Below are 20,657 nucleotides of genomic sequence, written 5' to 3' on the forward strand. Positions count from 1 at the left end.
TCTGCCCCCTCTCCCCTGGCTTTTCCAAACTGTTCCCCATTTCCTTCCTTCCCCTTTCTCCTTCCCTGTCCCCCTCTGCTCCATTAGCTCCACGTCCCTGGCACATGTGACATCCAGGTACAGAGAACGGACTCCCAGGAGTTTCCACCCCGAGGCCAACAACCATGAAAACATCAAACTCACAAAAAGCATTCCTTCTTTATAGATCTTCTGAAACATGAAATGATCAAGGATGACGATCAGGCTTTACATTTTTGATAAAAGACACAGAAACAGAGGGAGCTCAGTCTTAAGAGCTGATGTGCACAGGTGGCTCGGGAAGCCGCTCTGTAGCCCTGGGCCCCTGGTTTATAACCGAAAATGAGCTGGCACTGGGACACAGGAATATCTCGCGCTACTCACTAGTGAGGCATCAAGACTCGAGCCTCAAAAAGAAGACTGCCCTGCCGGTATAGGAAGCAGCCAGCTGCCCGACTCTAGGCTTCTCCATCTGGATCCACGAGGTTGGGGAGCAGCCGCTGCAAACCCAGCCATCCACAGTCGTTCACTATCTATTCTGAATCAAAATCCTACTACAAAACAAATCATTTATTTGCTTTATGGGTGTTCCCTACTGTTTTTTTTTTTTTTTTCATCAACTAGTTTCTGGGGCCTCCTCTGACCCTAGCCCTAGGACAGGTGCTAAGAGCACAGAGAAGGATAGGACCCAGTCTCTGCCCCCCAGGAGATGAGTGTGGTGGGAGACGCAGGCACAGAGACAGACACAGTGCCAGGCAGTGCCTAAGTGCTGACCCAGAGCACCCATGGGAGGCAGCGGCTAACAATCCAGAGGAAGGGAAGAGGTCACGTGCTCCAGGGTAGGGGGACAGCCCACCAAGGCTTCTGGGTGAAAAACAAGGACAAGGGGAGGAGGGTTGCTAGGAGTAGGGGCAGGGCAGGTCAGGCAGAGGATGCGGCTGTGGGCTTGCTGATGGGAGAAAATGCATCTTTCCAGATGCCACGGCTTTCTCTTCTCACCTTGCGATCAACACCCAAGAGTGGAGGCAAAGGTCAGAGTAACAATGTCTAGTAGTATTTGATATTTTTTTTTTCCTTTCTGGAGGTGTTCATAAAGGAAAAAATAAGTCTGAATATGAACTCAATTTAGAGAAATATGCTATCAAATTCTGAACTTTCCTCTAACAGTTTTACCAACTAAATAGGCATCTTTATATACCTAATAATGTTTGTCACCATTATGAGAAAACTGACGTGAGGGCAGTGACACGTATTTCCATCTCAACGACTCATTCAGCAGCCCTGAAAAGAACTGTTTCCTTGCAACCTGGGAAGTGCCCTGCCATTTCCTCCTCCCGTACCCCACAAGAGAAATTCCACAGGAAAGTAACGCTGAATGGCAACAATAAAGACAAGAATTATCACCTAAAACCCACGTGCCTACTCGGTGCTAGGAACCTTCCACCCGCCATCCCCAGTGGGCACCGCACCATAGTGCCCCTCTTCCAGAGGCCCCAGACTGAGGCAAGACTTGAGTTTGTGAAGAATCAGCGAGACAGAGAGAGGCCAAGAACTTGCCTCTGAACTCCCAGACGTCTCTCTCTCTCTCTCTCCATGGTGTGTGGCTCTGACAGTTTCTGACGCTACAACTCTGACAGCCAATACCCATTGGAAACATCACTAGCCGAAAATCCCAGGATCAGATGCGACCAGAGGGATTTCCCAGGCCAAAAAGCCTTGAGGAGAAGGCTGGCGAATCTCAAGATGGCTGGTGTTTACGCCATTCTGGGCTCTAAGTGGGATTTGGTTTTTCTCCTTCATTCCCGTTCCCCAACATTTCCTCAATTGGCTAATGGGCCCCAGCTGGGAATGGACACAGGCAGCAGAGACAGGGGCCAGGGTCTGACTGGCTCCAGCGGGCCAGCCCTGGCCAAGAGGGGAATGCGACTGTTTATTTGGAATGGCTGTGCCCTGCCTCTGAGGGAGTTCAAGCGGTCAGATGTGTCCAAGTTGATTAGTGAAATCTGACAAGGATGTCACCAGGTTTGGGAGGAGGGCCATCTAATTTAAAGCCCCCACCCTGCAATGTCCCCAGTGCCCAATAGGCACCGGCCACTAATTATGGTTAGTGGAAAGTGGGGGGTGAGAGGGGGTCAGGAGCTCTAGACCTCAGGAGCTTCTGAAATGTGTTTTTATAGGCTCCGTGGCCCAGGAGAGGCCTCAGTGGGGTACCCGGCTCACCTACAAAGCTGCTCTGGAGGTTGGAGGGTCCTGCCCTTCCCCAAGGAGGAAACGCCACTGGTACCTACCGTCTCCTTGGGGTCTCCAGGGGCAGTGGGTATAGTGGACAGAGCCTGGTCTTTGGAGCCAGACAAATGGCTTCAAATGCCGGCTCTGCTGTCTGGTTGCAAAACAAAGCCCTGGGCCTAGGTTTTCTCATCTGTTGGGTGGGAACTACAGGAAAGGAAGGAAGGAACAGAGCTAGCCATCAGTATGCAGCGGTACTGACTCTATGTTAACCTGTAAAGCCTTCTACTGCCAACACACACTCAGTTCTCATGGCAACACCTGCCATTCCTCATGCCAAAGTCCAAGCTCAGTGGAGTTAAGAGGCCTGCCCATAACTGCAAAGGACTTCAGACTTGTTCTGACTTCAGTCCTTTCCATCTAAAATCTGTATTCATTTCCTAGGGCTGTCCTAACCAACTACCAAACTTGGTAGTGTTAAACAACAGAAATTTATTCTCTCGCAGTTCTGTTGGCCAGAAGTCCAAAATCAGCGTGTCAGTGGTTTGGTCCCCTCTGGAGTCTCTCAGAGAGAAGTCCTTCCCTACCTTTCTCTTAGTGTCTGGTGGCTTCAGGCAACCACTGGCATTCCTTGGCTTGGGGCCACATAACTCCAGTCTTGGCCTCTAGCCTCATTCACCCTTCCCTCTGTCAATCTGTGTCACTGGACACACACCGTTGGGTAAAGAGCCCACCCTAACAGGGATGACCTCATCTTGAGAACCTTACCTTAATTACATCTGCAAAGACTTTGTTCCAAGTAAGGTCATTTCTGAGCTTCTAGGTGGATATGGCTTTTGTGGTCCACAGTTCTACAAACCACTACAGTCCGCCCCACCCTCCAGTCCCCAAAACTTCATTCACATGTGTAAAATACATTCACCCCATCCCAACATCCCCGAATTCGCACCTCACTAGACCATACTCTAAGTCCAAAATCTCTTGTAAGTATCACCCGCTCAAAAATATCATTTAACCCCTCTAATCAGGCATGGGTTATACTGATATGATCCATCCTGGGGCCAAATGCCTCTCCATCTACAGATGTGTGAAACTAAAAGACAAGTTTTCTGCTTTTAAAATATAGGCACAGGGAAAAAATGAAAGGAACATAGAGGTCACTGGACCCAAGTAAATTTGAAACCCAATAGAGCAAATTCCTTTAGCTTTCCTGGCCTGAAAGTAACCCTCTGTGGCTTGGTCCTCCACCCTCCGGGCCCACAGAGGCTCCACAGGCCCCTGCCTTTAGGCTTGCTTCTCTGGCCTCTGCCTTTGTGTCCACAGCTCTGCCCCTGGAGTCATTCTTCCCTTTTCTTTTTTTTTCTTCTTTTTTTAAAAAAATTTTTTTTTCAACGTTTATTTTTGGGACAGAGAGAGACAGAGCATGAATGGGAGAGGGGCAGAGAGAGAGGGAGACACAGAATCGGAAACAGGCTCCAGGCTCTGAGCCATCAGCCCAGAGACCGACGCGGGGCTCGAACTCACAGACCGCGAGATCGTGACCTGGCTGAAGTCGGACGCTTAACCGACTGCGCCACCCAGGCGCCCCCATTCTTCCCTTTTCTTAAAGGATAACATGAGTTAGTAGAGTAATTCTATCAGTCCATTTCCTACAATTAGAATACTAGAAGTCCAAATGCTCTATTTTTTTTTTTAAAACATTTCACCAGGTCTGTCCCTTTCAGTCCACACTGCCAGTGTTTTTGCGATATAACATTCTCAAAAACCTCGCGTGTCTCCCATGTATATCAAGGGGATCTCCACCATTAAACAAGAAGGTTCTCTATAGATTCTTCCTGGAGAAGCCTGTCTCTAGTCCTGGCTTCTGCTAAGATGTTTGATTGGATCCACGAGTCACATACCCAATCTCCACAGCAAAGGCTGTCTAGCCTCACCGCTGGCCTTTCTCCAGAGCATGCTTTCTCAAAGCCAATTTCCTACTTTTAGCATCCTTTGGAATCTGAAGAGGCAGAGAATCTCCCAAATCATCAAGCGCAGGCTTCTTTTTGCTAACAGTTCCATCTCCAATTCACTCCTTTCCTCTCACATTTTACTAGACACAGCAAAGGAGAAACCAGGCTGCATGTTCCATGCTTTGGTTGGAAAATTCCTCAGCCAAATATCCGAGTTCACTACTTACAAATTATGCTTTCCCTGACTAGCAACTTAGACAAGAACATGACAATAGAGGGTTGAAAAGTAGGCTGGGGAAAATGGGTGAAGAAAAGCAAGAGAATTAAATTTATATTTGCCAGGCACTTTCCTTGTGTCCAAGTACTACAGATCAGTAACTGGGACCTTGATAGGCAAGCTCCATTTTCATCAGGATGAAAAAGTAGCCAAAGACCTCAGAACATGTCCCCACTCAAACATCTCTGCCTAACGTGGCTGACTATTTCTGCCTCGGCCCTCCCCAGGTCCACGCTTTCGGTCAAACATGGCAGCCACTGACCCTGTCATCAAGCACCTGTTCCTCCCTCAGGTACTGCACTTCAAAGTCTATGTCCCACAGCAAGTTCTTCTGACACCTCCTTCCTGCTCCCAGCTGCTCTCCCAGGCTGCAAACAGGTCTTCTCCCAAGGAAGAAGGGATACTGGATCAGGGTGGCCCCTTGGGGTCTGCCTCAGGGAAGACCCAGAAGGCAAAGAAATTTAGCATTTGACTCATTCTCTGTTCCAGCTAAGAATTAACACACAGCACCATAATAATCTAAACTGTGTTAAATATAAGTTTGGTTTATTTTCATAATTTTGTGCTTTATTTTTCTAAGATTTACACTTTTAGTCCCTGGCGCAACATGGATTTGATTTAAGTGGTATTTACCCAGGACTAATGGTGTTCAGGGGAGGAGCTACAACAGCCAGTGGAGGAGGGGATTATGACCTTAGGACTCGGGTCCTATGTCAGGAGAGGCCCTAGGCCTCGGAAGGGCAGGGCCTTGTCCTTCAACTCCTGCTGCTGCCCCAGGGAGCCCTGGAACCTGGCCAGTCTCAGGCCTATAAAGGAAGCTTTTCTTTTGGTTGGTCCTCCCTGGTCAGGAGGCTCTTCCCTAATAACCTCAGCCCTGCAGGAGGAAAGCAACAGCCACAGCACCATAAAATGAGTGAAGGGGGTAATTTAAACCTGAGATTTCCTTTACCTGGGGAAGCCCTGGTCATTCCTGTCATTCCTGAAATACCCCTCTCCTACATCCTCCCAGGCTGTCCTAGACCAGAAAAGGCCAACACAACAGATAGGTGCCCCTTGCCCTCCCCTTCCTCAGGGCAGACACTATAATCATGGTTCTCCCCCCCAAAAGGGTGATGGTATATTTTACATGTCAACTAGGCTGAGCCACTGTACTGAGGTATTTGGTCAAGCACTATTCTGGATATTTCTGTGAGGTTTTTTTTTTTCTTTAATTTTTTAATGTTTATTTAGTTTTGAGAGAGAAAGAGCATGAGCAGGGGAGGGAAAGAGAGAGGAAGACACAGAGTCTAATGCAGGCTCCGGGCTCCAAGCTGTCAACACAGAGCCCAACACAGGGCTTGAACCCACAAACCATGAGATCATGACCTGAGCTGAAGTTGGGTGCTTAACTGACTGAGCCACCCAGGTACCCCAATGTGAGGGTTTTGGGGGGATGAGATTAACACTAAGACTTTGAGTTAAATAATTAATTAATTAAAAAAAAAAAAAGACTTTGAGTAAAGCAGATTACTCTCCATAATGTGGGTAGACTCTGTCCAATCAGTTAAAGGCCTGAACAGAAAGACTGACCTTCTTAGAAGAAGAAAAAATGCTGCCAGTGAACAGCCTTCAGACTTGAACTGCAACTCTTCCCTGGGTCTCCATCTTTGCTGGCTTATCCTGCAGATTTTGGACCTGCTGGGCCTCATAACCATGTGAGCCAACTCCTTAAAACACACCCCTTTCTCTCTGTATATGTATATACCCACATCTTTTTGGTTCTGTTTTTCTGGAGGACCCTGACTAACACATCTAGTGATCCAGACAACCACAGAATCTGTCTCAACACAGCCCTCCAGGAAGCACTCCCAGTTAGCAAGCAAAGTGAACTCACTGACCTAGGGCTGTGCACATCCAGAAGCTGGTATTGTCCCTGGCTTAGTACACGGGGCCAAGTGCATGCCTCCGTGTCCCTGCACTCCAGGCTCTTCTGAGAACTAGACAACCACCCTGGACCCCAGGTTTCCTCAAAGGCTTTTCCTAGTTCTAACCAGGCCTTGTTCCCCACCCTTTATACCCCCTGAAGAGAAGGGTGGTTGAGGAGGCTCTAAGTTGTTCTTCTCCAGTAAACTAAAACCGTAAGAAAAGCCCACTGAAGATGGGAACTATCAAGGCCATTGAACACCTTTTACATCAGACCACGCTGGTAGTTACCAGGAGGTGGGGGGCGATAGGGAGATACCCAGCTATCCATCCCTCTCACAGGTCTTCGGAGGGATAACATGGCACCTACTAGTGGTCACTGGGAGTATAAAACTCATCTGGATATCTTCCAGATTTTATGACTCTGAGTGACACAAGATTCTAATTGTGTTTAACTTGAAATCCTTGTAGCTAAGCAAAAAGTACCCAGAAATAAGTGCACATGTACTCGCCACCCTGACGTACGGAGCTGGTAGAAAAGGAGGGTGTACACCCAGCACCCTCACTTGTTGACAGGTGATCCTGGGCCCGCCACACCTTCTAGAGCTTCCGTTTCTTTATCTACACAGAACACCCACTCAGGAGGCTCATCACGGCACGTCACAGGCCTCCAGTAAATGGGTATTGTTCTGAGGATGAGGGAGAGTGGTGGCTCCAGAATCCAGGCAGGGCAGTACAGAAGACAGAGCAGAGAAGAGCCAGAAGGCCAGCCCCAGGGATCTGGCCCAGGGGCTCAGCCACCGGAGAGGCAAAGGGACTGTCGCTCTCCCTTGCCGCTAGAGAGACAGGCCAAAAGGAAGGCCAAGGTAAGACTGACCTTGAGGGCAGGAATCTCCACACTGTCGCCGAGGCTGATGGAGCCTGAGAGGATGGTCCCTGTCATCACAGTGCCTTGGCCTCTGATGGAGAAACAGTGGTCCACAGACATGAGGAATGGTCCCGAGGGGTCCCTCGTCGGGATGGGAATCTGGGACGTCAGGAGCTAGAAAAGAGATGCTGCTGCCACACCCTGCTGGGGAGAGGAGCTGAGTGGGGCAGGGCAGAGGAGGGAAGAGGGAGTAGCCAGGAACGGGGCAAGCTGGCCCAGATCAGAAACGGACCGCTTCCTGATTACACTCCAAACTCCTGCTGTGCTCTCAGCTCCTCTCGGTTCAAAGGAACTTCTCTCTCCTCTCATTGGGATAATGAACAGCCTCCTAACAGGCCGACCCCCAGGCCCTCGCCTGCACTGCAGCACAGGGACCTGCTGCAGGACAGCCCTGGACGCGTCAGTCCAAGCCTCGTGCTTTCCTAGCCTTCCAAGCCTGCGGAATTTAAGATGTGTCATCATCTAGCCCCTAGGTACCATGGAAGCCTCGTCCCCCACCACTTGCCCTCTCACAGCAGGCACCAGCCGCTGGCAGGCCCTGGAAGTGTACCAGCTAGCTTCACCTCCCTTCTCCAGGGACACATCACCTCTGGGAAGGCTTTCCTACCCTTTCCGTATGGCTCCCTTCCCCAGCCCATCGTCAACCAGTTAACATACCACTGTGATCATTTGTTTATTTGTCTCCCTCCTAGAGCCCTGGGTCCTTCCAAGTATCTGTAGCAGCTGGCACGGTGCCCAAGAGAGGGACACGTGTCCAAAGGATGCAGGATAGCAGGGCTGCCACCACGTGTGGTAGGGAAGGAGGGGGTGAAAGCTGTTTCTTTAAGCCCTGGCAGAGACAGAGGGACCACCTAATGTCTGCCAAGGTCCAGTGTTGCCCCCTCAATTTGTGGTTCTGAGTTTTCTTCTCCGCTGACACTTTCCACCAGCTTTGACCTCAGCCAGCCCCTTTTCCTCATGCTATCTATGTGGTTAGAAATGTCAGAGCTAATTCCTTATAAACAAATGGAAATAAAGGCTGCATTATTCCTTTTATTTTGCTGCTTTCTCCTTTCATCAGGGAAGAGGCTCTCAAAAAGTATTCGGTAGTGAAGGTTCTAAACTCTCAGCCTTGTGATAACAATTCTGGAAAAAGACTAAAGATTCAAAACAGGCTTTGCCTGATATTTATGCAGAGGCTTCTTAAAGGAATAGACAAACATCTTTCATAGCAACATGGGCGAATTCTGCTTTAATAAAAATGACTGTCCCAGGCTCCCAGACCAGTGCTCCCTGAAGCTGACGAAAAAATAACAAAAGCGTCACCCAGAAAAGGTTTGCTTTGCAGAGTCAGCCAGATCAGCACCTTGTTATCATAGAAATGGTGGCAGTGTACTCGGTCACATTTGATCTTGGCTCTGTGGCTCCAGATACAGGTGGACCCCAAAGACACCCAACAACCGACCTGGGACTAAATGCCAGCTCCACCACATACTTGCTGTGAGACCTTGGGCAAGTTACTTGACTTCCCTGAGTCTGACACTTTCCTTGGTAAGATGCAGATAACTTAAGCCTCCCAGGGCCACTGTGAAAGCTAATGATCATTGTGAAAAGGTTAATGATCACTTAACCTTCATACCAAGTCTAAAGGGAAGTGGTGCTGGGATTTTCCCTACTTAAAACTGAGGGAATACAGGCAAGAGACAGCAGGTGGTAGGCCCAGCACGCAGCCCCAGAGTCGAGGTACCTCGCCACTCCGCCCCTCTTAGTGAGGGGACACTGAGGTCCCCCTTCTCACCGCCATCCTTCCAGCAGCATCACCACCACCCCACCTTCCCCAACCTGCCCTCTGGCTACCCTGGACACCCCACGGTGGCTGGGCTCCCTCCCTTTATCTACCACTGAGCCTGGACACAGAGCCTGTGCCTCAGAAGCTCCACTATTTGGTGGAGACCATGAGGACCTGAGCTGCACTGTCCATCTCCATCAGCCAGTGGGACACACTGGGGGACAGGCACAGTCTGCAGGCCTGGAATGGATGACATGGCCCAGAGCTCCAGGAGGCAGAAGCTGCTGTGTCCGGGTGGGGGTGTTCAGCAAGAGAAAGGAAAAAGAAAGACTTACATGAGTGTGGACAGCTGGGCAGGACTTTGAACGAGATGGGGGGGGGGGGGGGCTCTGCTTCTCTTTTGGTTTAACTCTTGCAGGGAGGTGAGGGAGGATATACTAAGGTGCTCATGTACCTGGGGGAGGGGTGGTGGTAGTTAAAGGAACCAGCTCAGAGTCGTCTTGCTGGGGTGCCTCCTCTCTTTCTCCCCGTCAGACCAAGTAGGACACAAAGGGACCTGCCTGAGTGGGACTGGGGCCAGAGGCCAGCCTGGATTCAAGTACCTCAATGAGCTCTGAGATGCCCTGTGGAGCTTCTGTTTCGGGGGCCTCTGGTCCCCCAGGCTTGGCCGCCACGGATATAATCGGTGCACCTCGGAACCTGAAATGGAAAAACAAGCCCCGCCAAGTTACAGAGATCACCAGCACGGACACAGCACATCTGTGGAGTACCTGGCAGAGCACCAAGCACTTCGGATAGCCTCTCCTTCCATCCTTTGGAAAGCATCAAGGAAGAGTACCATCATTTTCCCACTTGGCAGGTGAGGAAACAGAGGCCCCACAAGAAAACCTTTGGATTGGACGATAGAATTTAAAAGGGCGCTCTTAGGTTTTAACCACCACGTTCAGAACCCACCCTGAGGAGTCAGCAGTGACCCCTGGCCCCCAGGACGCTGAATAAAAGACCCTCTTGAAGACGACCAGGAAATACATCCTAGTTTCCTGCAGAGACTCGGGAAATACTGGTTACCAAAAAGTCCCTGAAGATGCATCTGGAAACACATTTCCACTATCCCAGTGTCTAATGGGGGGGTGTTCCTGCCTGGGCCCTCCTGAAGAGCCTCTCCTTCTTTAAGAAGAGATTCTTACTGTGAGTAGACATTTATCTTTCCCAGTGATTCTTAAAAAATGGAAAAGAGAACATATACAACCCATAATCCTGCCATTGTGGTGTGCTTTCTTCCAACCTTGGTTTTTCCATGCGTTGCCAGGCATTTTTTTTTCTTATATTTTGGTTACAGCATACATAAAATTTCACATCCTTCTAGCTGTTATTTGCCATTATAGCATAACAAATTTTCTGTTGGATGATAGCAACAACAGCGATAACAACTCACTTGGCTGAGCCACACATATTGCCTGGACACCTTCACTGACAGCTCACAGCACCACTATGGAACTGTCACCATTTAAAAAAAATTTTTTGATGTTTATTTATTTTTGTGTGTGTGACAGAGAGAGAGAGTGCGAGTGGGGGAGGAGCAGAGAGAGGGAGACACAGAATCCGAAGCAGGCTCCAGGCTCCGAGCTGTCAGCACAGAGCCCGACACGGGGCTTGAACTCACGGACCGCGAGATCATGACCTGAGCTGAAGTCGGATGCTTAACCTACTGAGCCACCCAGGCACCCCGGAACTGTCACTATTTTATAGATGAGAAATTGAGGCTTAGAGGGGCAAATTAATTTGCTCCAAGTCATTGGAGCAAACTCCAATCCAGCCCATGTGGCCCTAGAATCAAGACTCACAGCTTCCATGTTATAATTCCACCATCCAGGCCTCCTCTTTCTTTCCTAACGGCTGCATAATAGTGTTACCCAGAATTTACACGCTTTCCCCCACCAAGGTCACTGATTTAGAACATTTCAAATTTTTCACTATTATAAGTAACACTGATAAAACATGTTGGTGAATGTGAGTGGGTTTTCTCCCCCTTGCTTTGGGGTTCATTCATAAGAAAGAAGTCCAAGACTCAATATACATTGAAAAATCAGCAAGATGGTAGAATAAAGACATTCAACAAGTCTCTCCTCCATAAAAGCAAAAAAAGAACAGTGGCAAAAATCATCAGAAGTAACTTTTCCAGAATTCTAGAAATTAACCAAAGGTTTGCAGCAATCTGTGGAATGTTTATTCAAGAAAAATGGCTGAACCTTGGTAAGAATAACAGAGCTTTGTGGCAGGGCACCTGGGTGGCTCAGTCAGTTGAGCGTCCAACTCTTGGTTTCGATTCAGGTCATGATCTCACAGTTCATGGGATCAAGCCCCAGGTCAGGCTGTGTGCTGACAGCATGGAACCTGCTTGGTATTCTCTCTCCCTCTCTCTCTCTCTGCCCCTTCCCCACTTGCACGTGCTCTCTCTCTCAAAATAAATAAACATTTTTTTAAAAAGAGCTTTGTGGGGGCGCCTGGGTGGCGCAGTCGGTTAAGCGTCCAACTTCAGCCAGGTCACGATCTCGCGGTCCGTGAGTTCGAGCCCCACGTCGGGCTCTGGGCTGATGGCTCAGAGCCTGGAGCCTGTTTCCGATTCTGTGTCTCCCTCTCTCTCTGCCCCTCCCCCGTTCATGCTCTGTCTCTCTCTGTCCCAAAAATAAATAAACGTTGAAAAAAAAAAATTTAAAAAGAGCTTTGTGGCATTTTAACTTGCTTTATTCCCATCCACCCCTCCCCAACTTCGCACTAGCCCTAATAGCCAACATCTGCAATCAGAATGGAAGCCAGCAGCCTGACAGCAGGTTGCAGAGTGGGTTTGAGTTCCATCAAAGCCCCTTTCCCAGAGAAGTATCATTATTTTTCCAATCTGGTAGCTCCCTGGAAGACTCTATTTACAAGGCTATCTTTATTTGACCTGCTTTGGAGTTTGCCCAGTGTGAACAGCATTTTCCTCGAGGGCATTTGTTGAAAACAATTAGAGGCAGCTGCTTGAGGCAGAGGATAACAGTTTGGGCAAACTGGTCATAGAAGGAAAAGCTGGGAGCTCCCATGGGAGGTTTGGAGCTTTCCTGGTAGTCTATAAGGCTATTTGATGGCAAAAAGCTATGGGCATGCCTGGGCACTGTCAGGAAAGATATGAGAAGGCCCTAAACTCTCACCTTTGGCTGATCATAAGATTCTATGCAAGCAGGAAGTGAAGGCCAAGGCAGAGTTGTCAAATGCCTACCTGAGCACTGAAAGCATGACCCAACAGAAATCCTTGGCAGGGGCCCCTGAGTGGCTCAGTCAGTTAAGCGTCCGACTTCTGCTAAGGTCATGATCTTTCAGTCAGTGGGTTCAAGCCCCACGTTGGGCTCTGTGCTGACAGCTCAGAGCCTGGAGCCTGCTTTGGGTTCTGTGTCTCCTTCTCTCTGCCCCTCCCCCCGCTTGCACTCTATCTCTCTCTCACACACACACAAACAAATAAACATTAAAAAAAAATTTTTTTTAATCCTTGGCAAAGACTGGGAGACTTACTGATTCTAGCCTTAATGAAAATCTCTGTCTAATCATTAGCTGACCAGTAAGCTAACTGAGCAGAGACTTCAGTGGTCACACATGACTGTACAGAATTACTTCACAAAAGTCACTAACAAAATAATAGCAACAAACTCTGAAAGTGTGGGTGAAGAGAATCTGACATCCAGAACTGCCACATTATATTATTCTATATGTCCAGTGTTCAACAAAAAAATAACAATACAACAAAGAAACAAAAGTATGGTCCATCCACAAAGAAAAAAAGGAGTTAATAAAAATTGTTCATGAGAAAGCCCTACTAGACAAAAACTGAAAATCAGCTATTTTAAATATATTCAAGAAACAAAGGAAACCATGTCTAAAGAGCTAAAGGAAAGAATGAAGATAATGAGTCACCAAATAGGAAATATCGAAAAAGAGTTAGAAATTACAAAAAAGAACCAAATAGAAATTCTGAAATGGAATAATTTGAGCAGGCAGAAGAATCAACAAACTTGAGAATAGGTCAATAGAGGTTATGCAATCTGAGGAAAACTAAGAAAAAAGAGAGAAGAGAAATGAACATGGCCTCAACAATACAGGAGACATCATCAAGTACATCAACATATGCATATTGAGAAGTTCAAAAACAAAGGACAGAGATGGGGCAGAAAGATCTGAATAAACTTCAAAAACTTTGGAAGTTTTTGAAGGACATCTACAAAGCTCAGCAAATTCCAAGTGGGAAAAACTCAGAGATGTGATCTAGACACACCATAATCAAGCTGTCAAAGCCAATGACAAGGAGAAAGCAACCAGAGAGAAGTGGCTCATTCAGTACAAGGCATCCTCAATAAGATTAACAGCTGTTCTTTCATCAGAAACCAGGGCAGCCAATCCCAAATACCTAAACAACAATAACAACACCCCCCAAAATCTATCATAGAACAGACACTTGATAAGTATTTATTAAATAAATGAATAAATGAACAAGTTAAAAAAAGAAAAGAAAAAAAAAGAAATCATGGCAGCTTAGAAGGTAATGCAGATGCCATATTCAAAATGCTGGAAGTTAAGAAAAAAAAAAGTCAACCAAGTCTTATGTTTCCAGCAAAAGAAACCTGCTTCAAAAATGAAGGAGATGTAGAATTACCATATGGCCCAGAGATTTCTATGTATAAACTCAAAAGAATGGGAGGCAGGTACTCAAACAAATACTTGTGCATGTATGTTCATAAAAGCGCTATTCACAAAAGCCAAAATGTGGAAACAGCCTAAGTGCCCATCAATGCTAAGTGAATGAAGCCAGATGTAAGAGGTGACATATTGCGTGATTTTTATGAAATATCCAGAATAGGCAAATTCAGAGAGACAGAAAACAGACTGGTGGTTTCCAGGGCTGAGGGAATAGGAAACAGCTGCTTAATGGGTACAGTGTTTTTGAAATCAGATAATGGTGATGGTTGTGTAATTCTATACACAATAAAAGGGTGAATTTTATGGTATGTGATTTATCTCAATTAAAAAGAAAAAAACATACATTGAAAGGTTTGCTACCCTTTTCACTACCACAGTGAACATCTGGTATGTCTATTTCACTAAACATACATCAAAAGCTCATTATTTTTTATACATACCTCATTTTAATTTGTATTTCCTTAGTAAGCCAGATAATGTTGAACATCTTCCATCTGTTCACATACTAAGTGTACTTTCAGGGGACATTTCCATACCACTTCTGGTTCTGGTCTTTGCCTCCTCCAGTAGATGCACCCTTACCTTCCCCCACGTCTAAAAATTTCTCCAAAGTGCCTCTTTGTATGCAATCCAGTGTCCAGCACAGTGGGGGTGAAGGGAAGGGAAGGGGTCAAGTACCCACAGTCCCAGCACCTGTGCTAGAAGCTCTGCACTCCTCATGTTATCAACCCCATGAGGTGGCTGTGATTCCTCCTCCTCCAGTATTACAGAAGGGGGTCCTAAGCTGGCAAGGTTCTGTCATTTGCTCTAGGTCACACAGCTAATGAGTGGTGGGGCTATGATTAAAAGGTAACTCTGGGTTTACCATCCCCCTGAGAATATCAAGAGAACAGTGTTCCATCTGCCTGGGTTAGAGGTAGGGCTGTGTGCCTTTTCTCAAATCCATGAGAATTTGGAAAGTGGCTGATCTTCAAAGATCAGGGAACATAACATATTTAAGTCCTATAAATGGAGTAACAAAATCCTTGCCCTTCAGTAAATTTTATTCTCAAACCAATGAAAGAAAGATGATAATAACTATAATGACAGTACTTAATATTCTCAGTTTGCTATCACTTTCAGATAAAGACATAAATTTACTGGATCCTTAAAACAACCCTCGGAGGTAGGAAGAATTGTTAACATTCCCATAACGTTATTTGAGCACTATGTGAGTGGCATAATGCTTGGCTAAAAGCCTTCATACACATCACCCCATTTAACCCTCGATGGTAATGAAAGGAGGGGTAAAAGTGGCATTTTAGAGATGGGGAAACTGAGGCACAGAGAGGTTAAATGATTGCTAAAGAGTTGTAAGTGAAGTAAATGGCACAGGCAAAAAGCCCTGTTCTAGAGTAGTGTCCTTCCCACTGTGTTGGACATCCTAAGGGTGACCCCCACCATCCCTCCCCTGGGAATGACTACTGTGTCAGATGTCACCACGGCTCCCTTGAAACAGAAGAACAGAAGATGGAGTCCGGTGCCCCCACCCACCAGGACAGGGCTGGGCTGCTCTGCTCCATTCCCGTCTGCCTCTATTTCAGTGTCACCTTCACACGGGTCACTGGTCCTAATGCCCTCTTCACAAGGTTCGTCAAGTTGACGTACCACCTAAGCTATTACTTTCTCAGTTTTTTTTCCTTTAAAACAGTTCACGTTCCTCCTTAAATACATTTATTGAAAAACATGACTCTGTTACTATCTACATGGAAAACCAGTATCATCTGCAACAAAGAAAAGGCACAGGAGAGGCCCTCCCACCACCAGCCACAAGGACAGCCATTGGCGGATGGGTCTTCACTCCCTCTGCTCTGCAAAACCCGTGCCTAAAGCCTAGTGCACTAGGTGCCCACACCCAGGAGACGGCTTGAGTTTCGAAGCTCCGCTCGAGAGTCTAGTCCACCCCACACTTTTGCCTTCACCACCTGACCTTTAAGTTGAACAGGAGACACAGTGGTTATGGCATAAACTTGGTAATGCCAGCTGTGTTATTTTAATTTAATTTAGTATCATAAAACAACAGTGTGAAAAATAGCTGTTTCTATGAGAGCTAAATAGAATTATTTAGAAAGATGAAATACAGGCAGATCTCTTTACAACCTGGTGCCAAATTAAGTGCGAATAAGAAAATGATAAAAGACTTCAAAGGAGGCTGTGAAAACACAGAAAAATTCACTCACGCTGCTGTGCAAATCGGGCTTCGCTTTAAGGAGACCCAAACTACAGACGGTGCATTTGGGAATGGCTTATATGCAAGAGAACTCAGGGTGCCAGTCAGCGGGCTCAAACTAGAAGAAAAGATGGGGCGGGCAAAACATTTTCCAGCAAGTGACAGATATAACAAGGTCATGAGTTACTGGGGCAAGGACTTTGGCCACAGGAAGCCATGTGATGCTGATACTCACAACAGAACTGAAGCCATTTGTTTCGTTTTCTCCAGGTTATTTAACTGGAGAACACCTCTACCACACTGGTAGAACTATTCTAACTTATGCTACCAAGAGAAACAATCACACACACACACTCACACACACACACACACACACACACACACACACACACAAGCATGCTGCACCTGGATATTAAAAAAAAAAAAAAAAAAAGCGCCAAAATGACAACCCCAGCTGCCTAAGGTACTGCAGCTGGACTCGCAAATTACAACTTTTTAATGCTGGCAAAGCAACAAACCCTAGAGCTTTTAAAAACATAAATTCTGACCAAGAAGAACATCCAGAATATAGCTTCCTTTCCTGAATTCAGACCAAAAGAATGAATGGTAACATGAATCAGGAGTGCTAACTTGTGTGATATTGAAATTACAGATAGTGCAGAAATCACACATGCCTAAACAAAACAGCACGAAGAAGAGGAGATGGGCCTGAATTCAGGATGCAAAATTGCCCGCAAAGCCAAGATGACTCCGATGAGCCTGGATTAGCTGCTAATGGAGAAGGAGAGGCACGATGCTGAGAGCCTTTTATGTTTCCCTGGAGCAACTTATGTTATTGATATTATAAGAATGCACGGATATACTCTAAGTTAAAATATTATGTAAGGTTTGAATGTGCCATTTTTTATGATTCTCTGCTTTAAGGGACGTTTGATTAATCACCCACAGTTCCCTTCAGGGGACAAGAAATCTACTACTGCAGCTACAAAAATAAATAAAGAAAACAAAAGAAGGCTATTAAATCCTAGCTAGATACTATTCCTTGCTGAAGGTTCTGAGCCTGGTTAGAAAGTTAGGGAAGCACTAAAGACATACTAGGACCAAGCTGAGACATTTTCTTGAACTTAACTGATGAAATTTAAAGATAACTGAAAAAGAATTAACTTTTTAAGATAACTCCATGCATTTCCCCCCACTCCCAATTTTTTTTATAGTGGTAAAATAAATACCCATAACAAAAAAAATACACGTAACAAAAAAAAACACATAAAAATACACATAACAAAATACACATAACAAAAATACACACCTTAACCATATTTAAGTGTGCAGTTCAGTGGTATAAAATACATCTGTAATGTTGTGCAGCCATCACCACCATCCATCTCCACAGCTTTTTTCTTGTAAAACTGAAACTCCATACCAATTAAACAATAACCCCATCCTCCCATCCCTCAGCTCCTGGCAACAGTACTCTGGCTCTATGATTCTAATTATCTCATGTAAATGGAATCATGCAGTATTTGCCTTCTTGTGACTGCCTTATTTCATGTAGCAAAATATCGTTGAGGTTCATCTATGTTGTGGCATGTATTAGAATTTCCTCCAGTTTTAGGGATAAATAATATTCCATTGTATGTATTCCACAATTTGCTTATCCATTCTTCCATCAACGGACACCTGGTTTGCTTCCACCTTTCGGCTATCGTGAATGATGTTATTATGAACATCTCTCGGGGACCCGGTTTTCAATTCTTTTGAGTATATACCCAGAAGAAGAATTGGTGCATGGTAATTCTATTTTTAGTTTTTTAAAGTTTTTACTTAAATTCCAGTTAGTTAACATTACTATTTTTTAATTTTTGAGGAACCTCCATACCATTATCCATGTCGGCTGCAGCATTTTACATTCCCACCAACAGTGCACAATGGCTCCAATTATCCACATTTCGTCAACACTTACCTCCTTGTTTTTGACAACTGCAATCCAAATAGGTGTAAACTGGTATCTCACTGCAGTTTTATTTGCAATTCCCTAATGATTAGTGACGCTGGCATTTTTTTTTTTTTTTCATGTACTCATTGGCCATTTGTGTATCTTCTTTGGAGAAATGTCTATTCAAGTCTTTCCCATTTTTGAATCAGGTCATTTGTTTTTTGTTCTTCAGTTTTAGGAGTTACTATATATACTTATTATCAGATATATAGATTTACAAATATTTTCTCCCATTCTGTAGGTGGTCTTTTTATTCTGCTGATACGGTCTTTTGATGCACAAATTTAAAAAAATTTTTCTTCTGAGAGTTTTAAGTCCTACATTTGGTTCTTTGATCCCTTTTGAGCTAATGTTTGTATATGATGTTAGATATCATATTTGCATGTGGATATCCATCCAATTTTCCCAGCAGCATTTGTTGAAAGACTGTCCTTCCCCCATTGAATGGTCTTGGCCCCCTTGTCAACCCTCCTTTGACCATATATGCAAGAGTTTATTTCTGGGCTCTCTACTCTATTCCATTGGTGTATATGTCTGCCTTATGCCAGTACCATACTGCTTTGATTACTGTAGCACTGTAGTAAGATTTGAAATCATGAAGTGTGAACTGTCTAGTTTTGTTCATCTTTTTCAAGAATGTTTTGGCTATTTGGGGAATTTTCAGACCCCATATGAATTTCAGTACAGGTTTTTTTATTTTTGCAAAAAACTTGATTGGGATTTTGATAGGGATTATGTTGAATCTGTAAATTGCTTGGGGTAGCACTGACATGTTGACAGTAATAAGTCTTCCAATCCATGAACATGAAATGTGTTTCCATTTATTTATGTCTTTTTAAATTTCTTTCAGCAATGTCTTCATTAGTCTTCATTATATAAGTCTTTTGTCTCCTTTGTTAATTCCTAAGTATTTTATTATTTTGGATGCTACTACAAATGGAATTCTTTTCATAATTTGATTTTCAGATTATTCATTGTTAATATATAGAAATCCAACTGATTTTTACACATTGGCTTTGTATCCTGCTACTCTGCTGAATTCATTTATAAGCTTAATGAGGTTTTCCACATATAAGATCATATCATCCATGAAGGGATAATTTTACTTCTTCCTTTCCAACTTGGATGCTTTTATTTACTTTTCTTGCCTAATTGCTCTGGCTAGAACTTCCAGTACTGTTTTGAATAGAAGGGGTAAAAAGTGGTAACATCTGTCTTGTTCCTGATCTTAAAGGAAAAACTTTAGCCTTCTACAACTTCATATGATGTTTGTTGTACGTTTTTCACATATGGCTTTTATTATTTTGAGGTACTTTCCTTCTCTTCCTGGTTTGTTGATTGTTTTTAGCATGAAAGGGTATTGAATTTTGTCAAATGCTTTTTCCCTATCAATTGATGACCATGTGGTATTTTACATTAAATGGTTTTTGTATGTTAAACCATCCTTGCATTCCAGGAATAAGCCCCACTTAGTTGCGGTATATAATCCTTTTAGTATGCTGCTAAATTCAGTTTGCTAGCATTCTGCTGAGGATTTTTACATCAATATTCATAAGGGATTTGGGTCTGCAGTTTTCTTCTCTTTTAGTATCTTTGTCTGACTTTCGTATCAAGGTAGTGCTGACCTCAAAGAATGAGCTAGAAAGTGTTCTCTCCTCTTCGATTTGTTTGGAAAAGTTTAAGAATTGGTGTTAGCTCTTCTCTAACTGTTGGGATTTGCCAATTAATCAGATCCAGAGTTTTTCTTTGTTAGGAGATTTTTGATTGCTGATTCAATATCCTTCAAACAGGTCTATTCAGATTGTCTATGTATTTGTGATTTGATCTTGGTAGATTTTATTTTTCCAGGACTTTGCCCATTTCATCAAGGTTGTCCAATTTTAGTTTCTATAGACTTAATAGTAATATTCCCATTTTCATTTCTGATTTTAATAATTTGAGTCTTCTCTCTTTTTTTCTTAGTCCATCTAGCTTGTCAGTTTGGTTGATCTTTTCGAAACCAACTTCTGGTTTCCTTTTCTCTATTGTTTTTCTTTTCCTATTTCATTTTTCTCTTCTCTAATCTTTTATTATTAACTTCTTTGTGCTATCCTTAAGTTTAGTTTGTTCTTTTTCTGGTTCCTTAAGTTGTAAAGTTAGGTTGCTAATTTCAAATCATTCTTATTTTTTAATGTTAGAATTTATAACTATAAATTTCCCACTCATCACTGCTTTTACTGCATTCCATAATAGTATGTTTTGGTTATCATTCATCTCCAAGTATTTCTAATTTGCCTTATGATTTCTTCCTTGATCCATTGGTTGTTTACATATATTAATTTCCACAAATCTGTGAGTTTTCCAATCTTACCTCTGTTATTGATTTCTACCTTTATCCTGTTGTGGTCAGAAAAGATATTTAGTAGGAGATCTGACTTTTTAAATCTATTGAGACTTAATTTGGCACGGCCTGTCCTGGAAAATGTCCCATGTGCATGTGGGAAGAATGTTGGATCAAGTGTTTTGTATATGGCTGTTAGGCTAGTTGGTTTGTTGTGTTAAGTCCTCTATTTCCTTCCTTATCTTCTGTCTGGTTCCTCTATCTATCATTGTAATCTCTAACTATTGTTCTAGAACTAGGTCTATTTCAATTCTGTCAGTTTTTACTTCATATATT

At 44.4% G+C, this 20,657-nt stretch overlaps 1 protein-coding gene across 1 annotated transcript in view; it reads right to left on the minus strand.

Moving 5' to 3' along the window:
* The window catches only part of EEFSEC (eukaryotic elongation factor, selenocysteine-tRNA specific), a 252,003-nt gene that overhangs the window by 130,562 nt on the left and 100,784 nt on the right, over nucleotides 1–20,657 (minus strand). The window contains exons 3-4 of the mRNA XM_030307536.1: nucleotides 9,674–9,770; nucleotides 7,253–7,417 (exon numbers count right to left, since the gene is read on the minus strand). Of these exons, the coding sequence (XP_030163396.1) occupies nucleotides 7,253–7,417; nucleotides 9,674–9,770 (262 nt within the window). The remainder of the gene's footprint in view (nucleotides 1–7,252; nucleotides 7,418–9,673; nucleotides 9,771–20,657) is intronic.

This window comes from Lynx canadensis, chromosome A2 (genome assembly GCF_007474595.2).
Source record: "Lynx canadensis isolate LIC74 chromosome A2, mLynCan4.pri.v2, whole genome shotgun sequence".
Taxonomy (NCBI): domain Eukaryota; kingdom Metazoa; phylum Chordata; class Mammalia; order Carnivora; family Felidae; genus Lynx; species Lynx canadensis.